Source organism: Aquila chrysaetos, chromosome 7 (genome assembly GCF_900496995.4).
Source record: "Aquila chrysaetos chrysaetos chromosome 7, bAquChr1.4, whole genome shotgun sequence".
Classification (NCBI taxonomy): domain Eukaryota; kingdom Metazoa; phylum Chordata; class Aves; order Accipitriformes; family Accipitridae; genus Aquila; species Aquila chrysaetos.
The window spans coordinates 42,725,178-42,746,613 of NC_044010.1; the positions used below are offsets into that span (position 1 = coordinate 42,725,178).

Here is a 21,436-nt window from a genome sequence, read left to right on the forward strand (position 1 = left end):
TCAGCACACCGTGTGCACCTGCAGAAGCACACACATCCCTGTAAATCGTATATGTGCCCCCCAGGGCATGTCCTGCCTGACACTTGCAACCTGCTTCATTTCCAACTCAAGGTGGAGGACTGCAAGGTGAGAAGTACAGAAATGTGGGGGGAGAGCGGGGATTGCCCCAGCTCCCCACCTCACCATCTGGTGACCTGCTAACGAAATCCCAGACTACCTCAAGCTCCTAGTTCCTTGCTCTCCCTTTTCTGTGCCACCCATGCCACTTCTTCCTCTTCCACCAACAGGTTTATTTTCCAAATAAGGGACAAAACCACCACCCCAAACACATTCTGGAGGACTAACAGGTTTTCTGGCAGTGTCTAGACCAGTCTGCAACATGTGGTCACCCCAAGCCTCAGGTGGGTGGCTTAGGTGGCTCTCTAAGGTTTGACCAAGTGAATTATTCCAACATTAAAATATTTTGTATTTTTTGAAGGGTATGAACTGGCCCCCTGAAAAGAACGCTAGCTTTCCTCAGTGAAAGTGAAACATAGACCTTTCAAACATTATCCAGCAGGACCAAGACATTAAAACTAAGAGTGGAACAACATAATTTTCGTGTCAGGGAACTATCGTGTTTTTGCACTTGCTCCAGTTCTCACAGGCTTTTTCACAGGCTTTTGAAGAACAAATTAATATATTCTTGTAACTTCTTGATATAAGGCTAAGTATTGTAGCTTCACATTCATTTGCGGTCAGACTTTCCCATCTGTGTCTGAAAGTGACATTTTCAAATTAACTCCTTCATATTCATCAATAGGTATTTAGTTTTCTGAAAAGTGTCTTTTCCAAGCCCAGCACTTCTCAAATTATTTAATCTGTTTCTCAGAACTATGAGAAATCGAAGATATAATTAATTCTAAAAATCATAGATAAAAAGCCTCTAGCTAGCCATTAATAATTACAGTCTTATTGAAATAGTCTCACCTATGCAGTATATTTAGCAAGACAACATCAAAGCCCCAAAAGGTTCTGCCTTTTTTTTTTTTCCCCATCAAAAATATCTCAGTAAGTAACACTAGTTAGGAAAAAAATGTGTGGAGTCACTTTGCTTTCTCTTCCTTAGGCTTGTGTTCAAATGAAAAGGTAAAATCATCTAGGATTGTCATAAAGGAAAAGTTTTCTGAGTTGGTATATCAGAAACAATACCTTCCAAACAACAGAAATTAGCTCTAGAAGGAAATATGTTACATCTCCCCCTTTCTATACAATTGTTTCCGAAAACATGTATATCACCATGTCAGAATATTACCTGAATAGCATGAAACATTTTAAGTAATATTTTATGAATATCAAAACAAAGATTAATTATTCTCTGGCCACTATTAGCCATAAGCTGGCAACCACCATAAAATGTTCTGCCAATGACTGTCAGAATTAATTTGCAAGCCTTCTGCTTTTTCTGGTGTTGTGCTGCAGAATGTACTGAGTTTTGCTTGCTTTATTTCTTTTTTTTTTTTTCTATGAGATTTAGACAACCACCAGATTTGTTTCCATTTTTTCCCTGTAGCTAACATGCTAGAAGATCTATCAATAGGTTACTGTTCTGACACAAAAGCATAATTCCAGTGTAACCTACTGAGGACTGTTTGTTTCTTACAAGTTGCCCTCTGTGTCAATCCACAAAGGAGATGGATTGTTATATCCTGCAAACCGTAGTAACTCATGCACTTAGCTTTGGAGCCTTAATTACCTGCACAGTGGTAGGAGACCAGTGACAAAACATACCCACTATCCACTAGGCTAGAAAAAGTGAAACAAAATGGTTTCTTCATGCATCAGTTTCTCTCCATTAATCTTTACATATATATTCATACATTCAGAATAATCAGAAGCTATTATGTTAACTTCTCACTGTTTGCTGGATGTTTTTAGACCAGCACAACATTTATAATTACAGAACATCTTTGCAATTTCGTAAGTAATCGCCAAAGTAGTCTCGCAAGCAGAATTTAAACCACAAAATCCTACTGAATCCCACAGTAAATATATATAAATATACAGAAAAGAGGAAGTTTAGACGTACACTTATAACTACAGACTTTCAGCAAAGGTGAAAACCAGTATCATTAATATTCAAGAGCTTAGTATTCAGTGTTAATTACTACCAATTTTTTCTGTGAACAACAGTCTTCTAGATGGTGTATGATACGTCTCAGCATGGAAACAAAGTATGTTTAATGCCTTTTCAATGAAATTATTAATGCCAACATACCATCACATGACCATCATACATTGACACATCTAATACCTTCATACAATTTGAATAGAAATTATGTGTTTGCTACTTACCTAACTGGGTCTCCTGAATTGTTAGCTTACTCTCCAAGGGGTGTAAAAGCTTTGGTGGTTTATCTGTTAGTGGTGCTAGAAAAGAAAGAAATTCACATATATAGTTTTCTGATTATTATTGGGTAGAATAAGACTTGATTTTATGCCTATTGTTTCAGGAATGCTTCGTTTTTTTCTTTTGTTTAAATAAAGTTCACACCTTCACTTGCTGTAAATGTTTTTTTTTAGAGAGTAAATATAGCACCAAATTTAGAATCTTTCACATGCCAAGGTATTGAAGGCACTTGTGTTAAGTCATCTCTTTAAACCCTTACAAAAACCATGAACTGACATGTTAAAATTTTGTATTTTCATAAATATTATCCAGCATTTCATACTTTGTTATAATACTCAATTACCTTTCTATTAAATATAGTCATTAACAGAGAAATAACATAAACTAAGTTACTGTAAAACAATTTTGAAGAGTTGATGAAAATTTTATTTAAAAATATATTACCATCAGTGGAAATTTTGAAAGTGGAGTACTAGAAAAAGGCTCAGTTCTCAAAATCCAATGGATGGGTACAGTGAAATAATGTCAAGATTCCTAATAGGATGACTTCCCTCCTCCCTTTTGATCTACCCTGAAATAATATTAGTAGACTTATGCAAACTGTGGAATAGGAAGAGTTTGGTAGTGGTCAAAAACCTTCTGAAGGTTGTTGAAGCGTGTTCAATCCATGCAGCTAAATAGTGCTGCTATTCTACTAGATTCATCATCTGTATACTTAATTCATAGCAGTGACATTGATTATTACTACTTTTGCTGTTGTTAGCAAGTGTACTCTTTACTGATCTGACAGATGAGTGCATGTTATATGAAAAAAAAGAACATTCATTTATTTTTTTCTTTAAAATTGGTAGTAAATGTTCATGGGAAAGCTCCAACTTTTGTAGTCACTAGGAACATTTTGATATTTTGCTTTTCAACTTTCAGTCTTTAACAGAGATTATGGGCTGTCAGAGATTTAAAGTGCATTTGACATTTTGATATAACTCTATAATATTTGTTCCCTCCAACTTGTCAAAATCACTGTTCCCTTTCTTACTGACACACACACATCCACATGCGTATGGGTTTAATCTACTAAACACACTCATCTCCTGTCAGGTGAATTGCAGGAGAGCTTTAGTTGCATTCTCTTTACTATGTTTCCCCTGCTCTTTGATTAAATTATCAATGCCCTTTAAAATCTACAGTATTAATTTGAACTGTGCAGCAATTATAGAATGGATTCATTATCAACTCATACATTTCTGCTTTACAGAGGTTTTCCTTTATCTGACCAGAGCGTAAACCCACCCAGTTGGTGTCTGGGATGTTGACCCATCAGATCTAGGACTGAATCAGAATATCTCTTCGGGGATGGGAAAAGAACTGGATTTGGTTCACATACCCCCTTTCAGTTCATTCTTCCAACAACAGCTTCTACTCTCTACAGGAAATCATTCTGCACTACAGATTTTGGAGAGAGCCACAGCTGTGACAGACTTTTTGGCAACATCTCTGGGTTGTTACTTTTCTTTACACCGATTTGAATGCTTTTAGCTCTCTTTGTCTCTCTTTTTTTTTTCTTTTTTTTTTTTTTTTTCTTGGGGGCTAAAGTGGGTGGAAGGGAAAAGGATTTGAAATATATTTTCCCTTAAACTGCAAAATTAGTCATTCCCATTTCTTAACTTCTCTGTAAAGGCTCATAATTTATCAGCACATTGACATTTTTTAAACATCATCCACTATGAATTTAAATTTAGTTTTGCAGTTCTGTCATTCTCAACAAAATTACCATTCATCAGATAATGTCTTCTGAGTCACTGTTGTTCTAAATCTGTTTTGAAACTCTTTGAGCAAACAAAGTTCTCTCATTGTAAGTAAAGATATAGTAACTGGTAGAGTTAATCTGAATGCAACAAATAAGTAGATTAGAAAACAGTATTTTTCTCAGTTTAAGCAAAGATTGACATTACTTTTGTGGTCCTGTACTTCAGGTCTCTAAGAGGCTTCCTACTTTTAAATGAATAGGCACAGGATGTTAATATATGCAGATAAATCATCCTTCAACAACAGTATGAAGTTATCATAAAATTTGTGCCCAATTTAATTTTCCCACATCTTGTGAGGTTCAATAGATAATTTAACAGAGAAAATGTTACTGAAAATAATAAATTAGACACATAACTGATGTATCAGAATCACAGGAACATGTAGACTGGAAAAACCCTCTGGACATCAAATGGTCCAACCTCCTGTTCAAAGCAGGTCCAATAGAACAGGTTGTCAGGACCTCACCCAGTCATGTTTCGAACATCTCTGTTGATGGAGATTTTACCGCTTCAGGTGTTCCAGCCCCCAACCACCTTGTGGCATGCACTAGACTCAATCCAGTACATCCATGTCTTTTTGTACGCCGGGGAGCCCAAAATTTGTCACAGCATTCCAGATGTGCCCTCACCGATACTACAGAGATGCGAAGGATCACGCTCCTGGACTTGCTAGCTAAATTCTTGCCAAGAGCTGTGCAGCTGGCCTTTGCCAACTCATGCTCAACTTATTGTCCACCTGGGCTACCAGGATCTTTCCTGCAAAGCTTTTTCCTTTTCAGTCAGTCCCTGGTTCTGCACTGCTGCGTGGGGTTATTCCACTCCTTGAGCAAGACGTTGCATTTGCCTTTGTTGGACTCCATGAGTTTCTCCAACTTATCAAGGTCTCCCTAAACAGAAGCCCTGGCCTCCACTTTGTCACCCATTCCACCCATTTTGCTGAGAGTGCACTCTGTCCCATCATCCAGGAGTACATAAAAACCCTAATCAACATTAAAACAAAGATACACCAGAGGTTAATTGTGTTGTATAGTTATTTTAAAGTGATAGTTACCAATATTTGTGGCCGGGAAGAATTCATGCTTAATAAGACAGTGCACCTCTAAGCTCTCTATATTGAGGCAAATATCAGTATTTCAGTGTTGCATTTCCTATTGATGCCTACCAACCTAATGCTGTTGTGGGTATGTCTATACTACAACCAATCACATCTCCCGGGGCCAATTCCTTCACCCATCTGGAAAAGCGAAAGCTTCCCTGGGTGTTCTGCATTCCAGAGTTTTAGGCTATAGGGAAATACTGTGACTGGGAGTAATATAGGCAAGGAAAATAATTTGAATAACTTCGTATACTTAAAATATCAGATTTTCGAAGGTGATTTGAAATGTGCCCTCAGTCAATCAACACCTTTAGTGTCTGTTATTTTATCTATTTTTTAGCCTACAAATGTATGAATGTTTTCCTGGCAATTAATCCAGGTGGACCGAGGCAGAGGTGGGTATTTCTCCAGCTGCCTCTCTCCCTTTCAAGTTTACACTCTCCACAGATAGCAACTTTAATGGACAGCAGAGTTTCTGCAATCCTCGTTTAGTTTAGAAACTCTGAAGTAGACCTATGAAATCTGCTATAAGCTGTTTCATATCTTTCAAACCATGGGGTGTGGCTTCTTAACTGGGTCAACCCACCATGCAACAGGTTATTCAAAATTAATACAATTTTCAGATGGATATATTGAGGCACAGTTATCTACTAAATTGAACAGCAAAACCAGAATTTAATCCTTTCTTCCTAAACTTTTACTAAATAGCAAGAATCAGACAAAAATTACAAAAGTCACAACTACAGCTGGTCTTTTGAACAGGTTAAATACTTTTTTTTTTAAGTGAATAGATGGAGGAAGGCAATAATTTTCATGTCCTACAAAAATATCCATGATTTCAAAGCACTTCCTGTTCTGTACTGTACGCAAAGAACCAGAACTCTTTTGATTGTGTTAAAAAAAAAAAAAAGAGATGGTCCTCTTCCCACCAGGTAGTAGTTATCAACATGGTTGTCATACAGGAGGAACAGAGTGTTCAGATTCCTATTCTTGCATGAGGGAGTTCTCAAGTCTCTTGGCAAGAATCTTAGTTCCTGGATATTATTATCTACCGATGCATGGGTGCACTTCTCCCTCCCTCTCTTCCCCTTCCACCCCCCCACCTTTTTCTTTCTCTTCCTTTCTTTCTTTCTCTATCACTGCCTTTTTTTTCTTTTTTTTTTTTTTTTTCTTTCCCACTTAAGAGTCGAAAACCTTATCCTGGACAAAGTTAACCAAAACTGGTATATTCCTCTCAAAAAAATGGGGTTTGACAGGTCAGATTCTTTCAACAAAAAGCTGTTCGATCATATATCAAGTTTACAGCCCATCTTGTATTTGATTTCTGAACCATCACTGATGAATGGTTTGAAAACAAATATGTGTCAAACTTGTTTTTCATTTGAAAGAAACTAAAGTTTAAAAAAAAAAAATCCTAAGTGAAGTAACCGATTCTGAAGCTGTATTAAAAATATTTGACTTCAGAGATACCGAATGGTATAGCTGAATAGCTGCAGACATATTGATCCCGCTCAAAGAGGAAGTGCCTAAATTCACATTCCATGTCTATCAGATTGGCTGTACATTTAAAACATATTGAACAATTTGTCTTGCGGTAATGAAACTGAGAGCCACCACAATCAGTCACCCAACTGGAAACTAGCCAGAAGATAATATTTTTACATCAGCCACCTACTTCCATACTCCTCCTTCTAATCTGCCGCTTTAGCTTTAGATGTTTATGGTCACATGATACATTTGCTCGATGCAAAATTCTGTTATTTGAAGAGACCAGCCACCTGTTAGAATTTAACACAGCTAATGAAGAAAAGCTTAATCCAAACGGTACATCAAAATCTGGACATCAAAGAAGGAACTGCCTCAAAACCCACAAGCTTTATAATAGAAAAATAATAATAGCAAAGATCTATGGTTATGTCTGTTTTACAAAGTGCTCTCAGATTCGTGGTTGCAGATTGTAATGATTACAAATCATTTTCATTTTTTAGAGGCGCACAGGGCTGTGTGGAGTTGTCTGCAACTCAGAAAGCCAGTTTATTGGCTGGACACTTCCCACAAGGACAAAAATTCACAGGAATGGCTGCTTTACCTGGCCAGTCCGAGTTATCTATACTTTAGAACAGTTCTTGTTCAGCTTTTTTATTGAACTAAAACTTACTTTCCAAGGATGAAAACCCTTCTGATCTTTCTGAGATTTGAGATAATACAATGAGATTAAACCTCTTATGTTTATGAACTCAGACCATTTTTAGAAAAACTGACTGACATCCCTGGAAGATATTGCAACTATAGCACAGGATTGAATGGGGGAAAGAATTCATTACTATGCTAAGCAAAATATTCCTATACTTTGAAATCAAAGGAAACCAGAGGGATGGAGTTCTTTTCTTGAAGTTCACACCATTTCTTTGAATTCATTCTGCAGTTCAGAAAGATTCCTCATCTCTTAGCTTGCCTCTAGAAACTAAGAGAATTCCTCATTACAATCTATTTTCCTGATGATTTTCTGAGCCTGGGTTTCTTTTTGTCCTTTCTTCATTCTGCTATTTTTGGCACAGGCAAATGACCTCAGGGACAAGGCACCTCTGTCAGAGGAGGGATATTAGGTCTGATTGACTATAAAGTTGAACCTTCAGGCACTTAGATTGCTAAGTGTCCACTTCATGAGAGGGGTCTTGAAATAAAGCACTGCCATTGGAAAGCCATCATTTATGAAAAGCTGCCGTAGATGGCAGTATTTAGGAATCACAGGTAATTACAAAAATAGGAGGAAAAACTATAGTATTTCAGTTGATAACTGCAGTACCTTGGAAAATACTGATGTATGCTTTTGGGTTGGCTTTATTTTTTTATTTTTTTTTTCAACAGTGATGTCTGTAAAAGAAATAATGCAGTAGCAGTAGTCTACAGTAGGCTGCAATAAAATTAATTATGTGCAGCCTGAACCTGCAGTCTTGAAACACTAATATACACAGTCACTGTCCAGATGAATATTAATATTGAGAACTCTGAGGTTCCTCAGAGCAGTCATGAGCAGAGCAAAATTTAAGTAATGCAATGCAAGGATGTTGGGTTTTTTCTTTATTTCTCCTAAGTATAGCCCTATGTATTCAGATATATCACTAGAGAAACCATTGCCTTTTAAAAAATAAATACATGGCAAGGTCTTCCATAAAAAGAGAATCCTTTATACCTGCTTGAGACTTCTAACAACCTTAAATCTCATTTCTCAGTTACAATCAGGTTAGTTTCCATTCGCAAGGGCATCATTTAAAATCACGTATGCTATGAATTGCACAGCAGCCCTGTAAGAATATTCTGCCTCACTGTGTGAACAAGCCTGGTTATACCCTGAATCAAGCAGTTCAAACTGAGGGCAGATACGTATAAGGATACTAAAGATACGTGTGTGAAGCCATAGGCATATGACCGTAAATGAGCTGCCTAATGTGACTTAGTTATCACCATGACTGATTGAAGATCAGCTTTTATCTTCTGAAATGTTCCCATGAATCTTGCATTGAGAGACAAAAAGTCTGCCTCTTCTTTCAGTTTATGTCTTTCTCATTGTCTTATCCTTACCACATATTAAAAAAAACCCCAACCCTATTGCTTTGAGCATACAAATGAAAACGGTCTTTATTTCTCATACCTAAACCTTTCTTCTGATGTTTTTCCCAAACTGAAGTTACAATCCTCAATTTTTTTACGTAAGGAAATTTTCCTAAAAGAACTATGCAATGCATTAAACAGAATATTAGCACTTCCTGCGAGAAAGTGCAGAAGCAGATAAAATGGTAACTAATAAAGAGGCCATTATTATCCAAAAGTTTCAATGATGCATATTGAGAAAAGAAGAGGCATTGGTAAAATGAAATCTTAGAAGATGGAAAGAATATTTCCAAGAAGTCTTTTAAAATGTTTTGAGCTTGTGAGTCCCCTGTGATTAACAACAGGTTGAATACTGGAGGAGAAGAGCAAATGCAGCCAGATGTTGGCGTTTTCATTATCTGCTCATCTCTAATTGAATCTGATGTGATACTTGTGCTACCCCTATGATTTCAGAGAAGATCTATGTATCACTCTTTTTTTTTTCTGTTAGTTTTCTGGAACACACAGTGACATTTCCCAGTGGTCTCCAAGGAAAAAGTACAAATAATCAAAATGCTGTCATCACAAATGTTAATGCAGTCTTGCAATACAAAAGAACTAAAGATTATAGGTAGTTAAAACTGCTGAGTGAAATATCAGCCTAACATCTTGACAGTATTGGTCTCTTTGCGTGGCAGATTTAGAATTTATATTTCGATCTTACAAAGAGGAAAGGAAGGAATAAAGCAAGGCTTTGATCCTAAAAGACTTTCTATTATAGGGACAGGATTCCCCCTCCCCCACAAAAAAAGAAGAGACCCAAAATACAAAAAGGCATATAAAAATATTAAAGGATCTAAAGTATCCAAAATATATTTTTCTCTCTCTTGCATGAAGTTCCTCTGCATTACACCGTGGTTTCTGTACAAAACTAATCCCTAGAGCAAGATAATGGAAATGAGATTTTCTATGTAGGTATATGAAAAGGATGGCATGCTAAAGCTTGATCTGTCTGTATGGGCTATTAAATTTGTCCCTCCACTTCCATCTAAGAGACATCAGATCATCCGAAAAAAACCCTGAGAAATAGTGAACAAGTTGGTTGCTGCTGTTGTTGCTATAAACGAGCATGTGATATATTATCTGTGTGTTTAATCAAAATAAAAGCTCTTGTTAGCAATAGAATGAAACCATGCATCCAGGAGAACTTCCACCGGGAGATTCTCTGAGGTTTCAGTTTAATGGTGAAGCTCACCAGCATTTCATTCAGCAGGAATTTTGTCTGTTTTGCCATGTTTATAGTACTGGCTCATACGAGTCCTCTAGGTCAAAAGAGCCATCTCTCGTCCCGCCAGAGGGCCCTAAGTGGACGCTTTGTGTAACTATTTTTCTACTTCTGGAGGAGGGCACCCGCACCCGTTGCTTGTCACATGTGACAGGGCACTCTTATAAAACATGTCAATGGGAAATGGCATTTTGTGCAGTCTCTAACTCTTCCTTCTGCCCTTCTAGTGACAACAACTAGCAGACAAAATAACCTGAGGACGGAGAAGACCGCTACAGTTGGCATGTTTTAGTACTCACGCACTATGCTCCTGGTTTGACTTTGGCTTTTTCTCCAATTTTATCTACATGGAGCTTTCCCTAAAACATCCTTGTCTTTACTACTGTGTGAGATCTGGATTAAGCAAATCCAGTCCACTTCAGTTAAACCGTATCTGCTGCATTTTCCGGTATTGTTTCTATTCCAAGACAAATGAGAATTTCTGGGAGGCTGTTTCCTAGCAATCTTAAGTCTGGAAGCCCATACTAATGTTTTTTGGAGGGATCTATATGGACCGTGACCCTTACTGTAACTAATTGTAGACATATTTATTTGCAGTTAGAACACATGAGAGTATTTTTTTGCTCCTATATCTACATGTTAGGTTATGCCTTTGTTTAGAAGTCTTCAGTGAAGTGGTGTGTTGTATAAATCTTGTATAAGGCTTGTGAAACAAATAGAAACATGTGCAGTATTCTTAACAACTGGGCTACCTGAATACATTACATATTCATGAAGGAAAACAGAGAGTTATATAAATCATGAGGTTTAGGCAAACAAGTAAGAAAAGCCAGACTCACACATTTCACATCAAGCAAGCATTCTGCAACACACACTATTAAAAATTCTCTGCATACCATCATAGATTTCCTTCTCATGTAGTTCCCTCAATCTATTCACTTTTCTTTTTTCTCTAGGTTAAAATATTGAAAGGGGGAGGGGGGGCCACACATTGTCTTAACAATGACTATTATTCTTAACAGAAGAAAATCTCATTTAATTATCTGATTAATTAGGGATACCTACATTTTCTTGTTCAGCCTCACTTTCATGCTTGTCAGTTGAATCTTAGTGTTCACTATTATTTCTCTTTCTCAATCTTTCCCAATCATTAAAATTTTTCTCTGAAATTTATCATTATTTTTCATTATTGGCCTATTATTTTGTATACCCTGTCTCAGATTTAGATTTCAAACCCAAGTAACTGGAGTGTATTTTCCCTCATTTAAAGTCATTTATTGTAGGACACCAATTTTAGGAACTGAATAGTAATATGTGTGAATCTGTTCCTGCCTTGCTTTTATTATTCTCTCCTTTTTAGAGAGTTAGGGCAGACAGTTCTTGGAAATACTGTAGCTCATGACCTTTGAAGACAAATTCTAGATACTCTATGCTTTTTTTTCATAACTAAATCTTTCTGCTGATAATGCTGACATTTCAGAATAAGATTTCTCAGCCTCTGAGGAGGCCTTGTAAAGGGAATAGGACCTTATGCACCCTGACCACTTCAACTCTTCCAAAGAGCTGACATTTAAAGGCCTTGCAATTAAATTTTTTACATATTGCATGGAGTTTCCTCTTTCAGGATTTGTAGTCAACCTTTTAATTCTGTTGCTCTATTTCAAAATCATCTGATTTAAAAGGCGACCTGCTCTCATGCTCTCTGTTCCGGTTCTGTTGTAGACCTGCACACCTCTTTCATTTGTTCTCCGAGTCATTTCAGTGATTTAGTCTTCTGAATCTGTCTTTGCTCTGCTAGAAATCTGGGCGTACTATCCTTTCTTGTGGCCCAAAAAGTAAGTGTGAAAAATCCATAATTTCTACTTTCGTGAACACTGTGAGGGCTTTTTTTGCTTTCTGTATTTCTCTTTGAGTGTACATTAGCTTTTCTGTCCACTTAGGCAGCTACTTCTGATCTGCTCCATTCAAGCAGGCTTTTTTGCTTTTAAGTTGAGAGATTTTGGACTGTAAGAAAGCAAAGGTCACTCCCATCTTTAAGAAAGGCAAGAAGGAGGATCTTGGGAACATAGGCTGGCCAGCCTCACCTTGACCTCCAGGAACGTGACAGAACAAATAGACCTGGAAACCATTTCCAAACACATGAAGGACAAGATGATGATTGGGATTAGTCAGCATGGATTTACAAAGGGGAAATTGTGCTTAACCAACCTGATAGCCTTCAGTGATGAGACGACTGGCTCAGTGGACCTGAGGACAGCAGTTGATGCTGTTTATCTTGACTTTAGCAAGGCTTTCGACACTGTCTCGCATAACATCCTCACTAACAAACGGATGAAGTATGGACTAAGTACATGGACAGTGAGATGGGTTGAAAACTGGCTGAACTGCTGGCCTCAGAAGGTTGCAACCAGCAGGACAAAGTCCAACTGGAGGCCTGTACCAGCAGTGATACCCCGAGAACCGGTGCTGGGGCCAACACTGTTTAACTTCTTCATTAGTGACCTGGATGACGGAACGCAAAACTGGGAGGAGTGGTTGATGAACCAGGTGGGTGTGCTGCCACTCAGAGGGACCTCGACAGGCTGCAGAAATGGTCTGACAGGAGCCTCGTGAAGTTCAACAAGGGGAAATGCCAAATCCTGTCCCTGGGGAGGAATAACCTCAGGCTCCAGTACAGGCTGGGAGCCAACCAGCTGAAAATCAGATTGGCAGACAAGGACCTTGGGATCGTAGAGAACAAGTTGGACATGAGCCAGCAATGTGCTCCTGCAGCAAGGAAAGCCAACAGCACCCTGGGACACATTAGGCAAAGCACGGCCAGCAGGTTGAAGTAGGTGATCCTACCCCTTAGCTGTGATGAGACACATCCGGACTGCTGGGTCCAGTGCTGGGTTCTCCAGTACAAGAGAGGTGTAGACATACTGGGATAAGGACAGTGAAGGGCCACAATGATGATTAAGGGGTTGGAGCATTTCGTACAAGGAGAGGCTGAGAGAGCTGGGACTGCTCAGCCTGGAGAAAAGAAGGCTCAGTGGGATCTTGTCCACATGTAAAAAAACTTGATGGGGGAAGTAAAGACAACAGAGCCAGACTCTTCTCAGCGGTGCTAAGGGACAGGACAAGAGGCAATGGCACTAACTGAAACACAGGAAATTCCACTTAAACATAAGAAAAAACTTCTTCACTACGAGGGTGGTCACACACAGGAACAGGTTGCCTGGAGATGTTGTAGAGTCTCTATCCTTGGAAATATTCAAAACCCAACTGGACATGACCCTCAGGAACCTGCCCGTGCTGACCCTGCTCTGAGCAGGGGACTGGACCAAAAAATCTCCAGCAGGTCTCCACCTGCTTTTTCATTTTTAGCAAATATTTGCACTTACAATCAGGTTTAGAAAGTCTGGAGAACTCCCAGGGTGTCCTGAGTAGTTAGTGTCTGTGCAGCAGACGGGATGGGGGTGGAGTTGGGGGACATGCTGTGCAAATTGCACTGTACATCTCTACAGCTTATCATACAGATGTTCTGCCTGGTTCTGTAGCGTCTGTACAGACCCTCCCATTATAACAGCAGACATCCTGGCACATGGGACTTCAGGTTTGCATTATCTCTGTACAAATCTTGCCTGAAGTCTAAGCCCTGAAGTTTTAGTTTGCATAGCTTTTCTGTTTTGTAACATGGTAGGAAATCAAGGTCTGCCATAGGACATTAAAACCAAAAAAGTTACGGAGTCCATGTAAGGGGAGGGAGGGGAACATGCCTGAGAACAATAATATCTAGTGCTTATTGACCATTTGATGTACCGAGCTTTAAATAAAGCTCGCTATACAAACCCAGTATGGCAGATGTTATATTAGCACATATCATACGGTTACTTGGCAACAAACAGAGATTAGACATCATAAACATTTGGTCTGCAGAAATGTTACCAGAGCTGGTGGTTACACAACCATAATTTAATGCTCGGTGCATTAAAAAAACACCCTAGTTGTAAAAAATAAGTATATACTTGTATATTAAAATGTCTGTAAAGCAAGCTCCAAAAGCAGAAAATCTTGTTGAAAATAATACTCCTATTACATATTGTTTTAAAAAAAAGCCCAACACAACCCCCCCTCTTTTAATTACAAACAAAAAAAGCATCATTGCTGGCAAACAATGTAGATCACATTGAGTTGTTTCTTTTTCAGATACTGTAATTGGGAAAGGATGACAGACTTCTATCTCTTTAGTTGACATTTCTTAAAAGAAATCTTCTCTTACTTTCCTTTAGAAACAGGAAACAGTGGTTGGATAAAGTTCATTTTATGAATTAAGGAAATAAATGGCCTCTTAAAGCATCTGCACATCAGATCATCTGGCTGTTTTCTTCGGCCAGAAACATGTTTTCTTTGGCTAGAAATCTATGCTGTCTCCTATTTCTTTGCAGAATCTCTACCATCATAAATTCACAATAAGTCTCTTGATTGCTGTTACTCAGTTCTCTCCATAATCAAATATCTTAGGCCAGAGGAAGTGGAATTGGAAGGCCTTCCCTTATTTTTCCCCAAGCTTGCCATTTCTTCTGAACGTAAGGAGGAATTTGTAATGGCATGTACAGATTGTTTACACAGAAAAGTAAGGGTTATTCAGGAATTTTCTAATTCTGGAATTTTCAGTAGAAATGTCTACCTTCCTTGACAGAAATATCTTAAAAACACCACAACATGTTGTTTTGGGGGTTCTGGGGTTAAAATAGAAGTGTTCATTTTGGATACAACATTTAGAGTAAGGTCTCCTTAATATTACTCTTTGTCTGCCTAGGTTTCTGCTTCTTGGTTCTTGTGGTACAAACACATTCTATTTCACAATACTTTGGTTTGAATCAAGGCCAAAGCTAAAAGATCAGAAATACTACAAACTCAAATTTCAACTGAGGGACTAGCTAGCTGTGTTAGCATTTCCTAATCTGTCTTGCAGTTTGTCTACAAGGCACTATTCAGTGTCATACAGAGCTGTATGAGCCTCATTAGAAAGAACATATTAAGACACTATTGTGCCTGGGCTAAAATGTTCTGGTTCAGGAGTTTAATGATCTGTGCTGGTGAGCAAGGGAAGAGTGCCCTGCTAACAAATCTGTGCTGCTTCCAGCATCTGAGCTAAGTGCAACTGCACAATACTTCACTATAACATATCATTAGTGATTTAAGAGCTTTAATCCGGTTTTCAAAAATGGTATAGGTACTTAGGAGCCTAAATATCATGCCAGTTCTCAAAAACTCATGACATGATATGGATCCCATTTGTTTAATTCCTATGCTTTTGAAAATCCCACTTGGTACCATAATCCTTGTGTAAATCTAGGAGCAGGAATCTAAATCCCTGGAAAGCAAGTGACTTGTCTGAAAAGCTTTCTTTGGCTGAAAACTCAATTTTCCAGCAAATTAGGCTCTTTCCCAATGGATAAGAAATCTGTAATGGAGTCTTTGTAGCAAGCATCAGCGTAACTCATTTTGCATAGAAATACTCTTTGCTTCTGGTTTATATGGCTGACTTCCCTTGCATGTTCAAAGAAGTGCATAACCTGCCATGCTGGAGAAATGAAATAAACAGTTGTCACTTCAGCCACAAGATAATAAAACCAAACCTATTTGGAACCTAAAAATGTAGAGCTATAGCAACCTCATAACAATTGAAGTTGTTTTTACTGGGAAATAGAGAAAGAAAAAGATTGAATCAGAAATATTGCAGCTTTTACAGATGCCAAATAAAATTAGAGACAGAATAGGAAAAGTTTGTTATCTTGAGAAAATCCTCATTCTTATATAGATTGGAAGATTGTTGCTTGGAAATATTTCATCCTTGTGGCTTCTGTGTTCAGTTTTGATAGTAAGGAACAAATTTTCATCCCACAAACAGCTGTGGGAAGTACCTATTACATTACACGGCTCCGGCTCCTTTAAGCAGAGAAAGAAGGCAAATAAAAGTTATTATCCAGCAGCAGTAGCCATATATTTGCTATGTAGTGCATTGGCTAGGAGCGGTCGGTCTGCCCAAAAGACTGGGACCTCTGTTTAATACTCTTAAATTCTCAGTAATCACACAGGCTCTATGTTGCTATTAATATGTAGGCAGTAAACATCAGGACACGATGCCTCCCCAGACAGGACAGCAAGCTGCTCTATCAGAGGAAGACATGAGGGTCTTCTGAGTCAAATGAACAACAGATGATACTTTCTGCTCCTACATTACATTCCAAGACAAAGTAAAATAATCTCAGAAAGAAGCAATGCAGCCAACAAACCCCAAAAGACTAGCCTCCCCGCTTTTTCTTATACTTTAAATAAAAACAGGTATGCACTAATTTAGGCATGACCTTATGGATGTTTTAAATTCATAGCAATTATATTAGTAAATTCCACATATTAACAAGGGTGAGGGACGAGAAACAAGCATTTTAAAGGTGTGTATTTTGATTACTAAAATATGCAGACAGACAGCTAGGTGCATTTTCAAAGTCTCTGGATATCACATTCCCACTGTACCCCACAGGCACTAGGTATTTAGGAAAACTAGGCACTCTGTATCGGGTATAAAGGGTCAGAATACGTGTCAAAAGCATAAAGACTGTTCTAATATTTTCTTTCTGACTCAGTTATATCTCAGTTACATATAGTCAGAATATTTGTTGTTTTCTTCCATGTAACCTCTCCCACAGATGATCCAGATATTATTGTCTCCCTCAGAAGTTTAATCTACCTGTAACACTTGTTGGTGGCACGTATGGAAATTTTCTCCTGTATTGTCTCGTACTACCATTCAGCTATGATGGCATAGTTTTTACTATTACAAGTGGGTTTCAGTTGGACTTCAAAAGCTATCACAGGCCCTTCTCATGACTGATTCATAATATATAACCCTGGGAAGAAACACTGAAAGTATCAGATCAGTGCCAAAACTACATAATGACACTATTTTTCAAATCAACTAAAAAAGAAAAAGGTAATTACTATTATTCTTTTTTTAGCAGTTTGAGAAACGCCATGCTTACGGTGTTCCTCTCTGCTTCCTTCCCCTCTGCTCAGCTTTCCGATTTGTTTAACAAACCCAGTTAAAGCCTCATTGTAGCCATTTAGAGCTGATCGTTGGGGAACACCCAAGGAATGGTACCTCACGAGGGTGGTGACAAGCTAATAGGCTGTAGTGCACTAACTTAAAGTAGTCATCGAGTGAACTAATTACAATTGCAAACGTAGACACCGCCACAATGGAGGCTCAAAAGAAAGTGAAAAAGCACTCCAGAAAAAGGAAACTTGAGAGTACTTTCTATTAGGAATATGTATCATTTTCAAGCTTACTTAGCGACAGAGAGGAAGAGAATGAGAAAGGAAAGCAAATCACTCCCAAATTCACTTTGCATAAGGAAGAGTGGAAGAAAGCATGACAACATCACACATTTCTGCTGAAATTATCTGCTTCATGTATAAATGCAAAGCTTCAAATTCTTGCAGCACTTGAAGCTTTCTCCCCTATCATTACTTTGCTACTTATTTTGACAGAAATGAATTTATCAAGTGTTTGTGGGGTCCCAAACCAATTCCATATGTATATATTTACCCTTCATGCGTATTTCAAAAATATTCATCAATATGCTACAAGTTAAGCATTGTTCAGCCAGACTCACTTCTGATAAATTTGAAATGAATATATTTAATTCATGACAGCAACAGAAAAGCAAGTAAAGAAACAAATAATGAAAATGGTATGAGGCCAGATATATTATTCTGTGTTTCTGTTCTGGAAGTACAACTAGCTTCAAAGTACAAGGTGGATTCAAGCTACCAGAAATCAATAAGCAAGAAATTGGAAAAATTTGTGGTGTGGAAGAACCCTGGAGCCATGTCATAGCCATTTTCCTGGGGAAAACCTCATGCTAGGAAGCAACGTGGAAGGCAAAAGAAGTCACAGTGAATGTGTGTCCCTTGATGTATGCACAACTTTTCTGCTGCTCCCTCCTTCTTTTTTAAAGGGAAGGGTGAGAAAGGAGGAGATTTACCTTTAATACATACTTCAAACCAAACCAAACCAAACTATATACACCAGCTAACAAAAAATGGAGTGCAAAGAAAAGCAAAAAAAAAAAAAAATTACAAGCATATAGCAAATCATGCTAGAAAATTATCATGTGCAATGTTGGACAGATTTCAAAAAACATATTTAACAATCAAATATTGTAAAGATAGTAAAAGCAGGCAGCAATAAATCTTTTTGAACAGAAAGTGACGCTGAAAGATTTGTAATTTTTGCAAGTATTTGGTGCCTTATATATTAATCAGAATGCCTTATCAATATGTGGATATTTCAGAGAGACTTTCTAAGAGTGTAATCATTGTGTGAAATATCAGAATCATAGAATGGTCGAGGTTGGAAAGGACCTCAACCTGGAAGTCACCTAGTCCAAATCCCCTGCTCAAAGCAGGGTAAAATAACCAACTCATGGACAAGGGACCTTAAAGAAATAATCTTTGTTGTATTAGCAAATTTTTATCTTCCTAATCACGTTGCTGTATTTTCTAGAATAAAGATGTTTTGGATGAAGAAGGGAGGCTGTTTTGTTCCCATCCACCTCTGCCTTGCCCATGACAGAACACCCTCGCACTGGAGTTCTGACGCAAGAACTCACACGAGAATGAGACTGTCTCAAACTTTCTTAAAACAGGTTTTTGACTGCTAAACTTTTTACAAATTTACTTCAACTTTTTACAAATTTTACAAGGGCCAATTTCTCTGCCAAGTGTTGTCATTTTTTGAAAAAACAGACTTACTAAAAGCTGCTTGTAAGTGATAGCCAAGTTATTAATAGCTGAGCATTGGCAGCAGACTTAGGAACATCTAAAATATGTTTTTAATCTCAAGAATTACTTCATACAATAGACTTTATTAATTTTATGAATCAACATCAGAAAAAGGTACTTCGAAGTTAAGAAAAATCAGATACTCTGAGATCATTTGCACACATGTTAGCATTTTTATTATTGTAAATGCACCTTAAAATGCACTTACTAAAATGCATTTACCTCATTAATAGGCATTTCCACTTTTGTACTCTTCTGTATAAACTGTTGTCTTCACAGTCTGCAGATATATCTTAGCTTCTCCATTCCCCATCCTCCCCAGATATTTAAGTAGCTATAATATGCATTTTTCTGGGGTTTTGGAAATAGACAAATGGAAAAAAGACAGGAGTTGAACACAGAAAAGATAGACAGATGTCTGTGTGCTAATTGTAAGATAAATAATAGACATTTCTGTAATCCAAGGATGGCTAAAAGTTGGAACAACTAGTAGCAAATCCTACTGACCTCTAATGAAAGTAAGAGATTCAAGGAAATAAAATAGACTGTGTAATAGCCTCTGTCTATTAGCAGAAAGAACAGTTGGTTTTGAGAAATGAAAATTAAAATGTGCAAAATCCCCATCATCCTTCTATCTGCTGAGAGTTATCTGCTGATAGAAGTATTAAACTACTCTGCCATAAGGTAACTACTTAAATATATTCATTTTTCTTAAAGATTTTCCTGCTGCTCAGCACTTTTGTCTGTATTTTATATTCAACCTTATAAATATTCATAGCAGTCCATATTGAACTCCTCGACAGAAATCATTGCCACAGAAACCATTTCCCGAAGTGGATCTGGATGCAGGACCCACAGTCCCACCTGTGACTCTTCAGACAGACCTAGGGGACCTTGTCCTAAAATCACGAGCAGTTGGTTCAACTTCCCTACTGATTTAGAGGGAGCAAGCTCTGCCTCTAGGCCAGTTGGTCCAGTCTGAGACCATTCTCACAACGTGTCACCTGGTGCAAACCCAGTGGTCTGGTCTTCCTCTGTATTATTTGTAGGTAAGAGGTCCACTGAGCAAACTAACTCATCAGCATGGAGCTCCTCTTAAGTTGGTTGTTTCACTAGGAATGGAAGTTCAAGATCCCAGAACAAAACAAAAAGGGAAATAAATGTTAAGACTTATAGGTATACACTCAAAACTTATTTTCCCAGCTATACTGCAGGGACTACAGTTGAGGGGATGGATGGAGGAGGAGAAAAGTCTTAAAACCACCTCAGTGACATCAGAAGTGATTGCCTGAAGTTAGCCGCATTATTTATTTCCTGCTAGGCATCATTGGCTTAGGCATTTTGAAAAAAAAAACCTTACATGATAAATGAAAACTAAATGCTTAATTGAAATTTGGAGTGACAAAGAATCATCAAGAGATCCACATTTCCAAAACCTGCGAACAATTCTGGGTGCAAAACTTAAAAAAAAAAAAAAAAAAAAAAAAAAAAAAAAAAAAAAAAAAAAAAAAAAAAAAAAAGAAAAGAAAAGTTACCAGTTCGGGCTCACAGTGAGAATACGGGAAATACTTTATAGGTCTTATCTACAAATTTCTGGATCTTCTCATTCAAGCAATCAACATGAATAAGCACAGTTTTCCCATCTGATTTAATTAGCTGTAATCATACCGAACTATTGTAAGTTGGGCATCAAAGTTGTATGACACATCTTTTCAAATACATGTAAAATTATTGTGAAAATGAGTGTAACAGTAGCATTCACTAGCCCAAGGCAATTACAATTATTAGAAGTGTTTGTCTGGTAAAAGGTCACAATGTGATGTCTTGCATTTGACTGAAATAGGCTTGTCACTGCACAAGCTCTAACAGTGAAAGCATATTTATAATCAACCATGATTTAGTAATTTAACTTTAGAACTAATTCCATGTGCTTCTGAATATTTTAACAGTGAAAATTTAAACTATATTATCTTGACAGAAACGTCAGATTAAACTTTTAAACTGGTTTTGATTTCTGTACTCAAGCAGTTTATACCTTTACCTATAGGCATATTGCTGAATAAAGCATGCCGGTTTTATGAAACAGCAACGCTATGACCGTGATAATTCCTTTAACGCGATGTGAACCGCTACGAACTTTTTTAACGACCCTTTCAAAATCACGTTAATCTTCAAGTTTCTCCCCACTGTCTCCTGACTAATTCACTCGCGTTTTGCTGGAGGCTACTCGCGTAGAGCCTTTGCCTTCACCTGAAAGGCTGGGGAGGCTGCTTTCGGTCCAGTTCACATCACATCAGTCAAGCACCAGCGCTCTCTTCCTTCATCCACCCACTGAATATTAGTGACCTGGTTCCTGAAGCTGGGATTCTTTGCCAGAAACCAGTTTTCTAGCCTGCATTGTAACGCACTTACAGCTGTAGAGGATGTAACGTCAT

General features: G+C 37.8%; 1 protein-coding gene across 4 annotated transcripts in view; it reads right to left on the reverse strand.

The window, feature by feature from the left end:
- Positions 1 to 21,436, reverse strand: part of IL1RAPL1 (interleukin 1 receptor accessory protein like 1) — a 753,722-nt gene that overhangs the window by 168,376 nt on the left and 563,910 nt on the right. For all 4 annotated transcript variants that reach the window (XM_030020563.1, XM_030020564.1, XM_030020567.1 and 1 more), the window contains exon 6: positions 2,335 to 2,409. In XM_030020563.1, the coding sequence (XP_029876423.1) occupies positions 2,335 to 2,409 (75 nt within the window). The remainder of the gene's footprint in view (positions 1 to 2,334; positions 2,410 to 21,436) is intronic.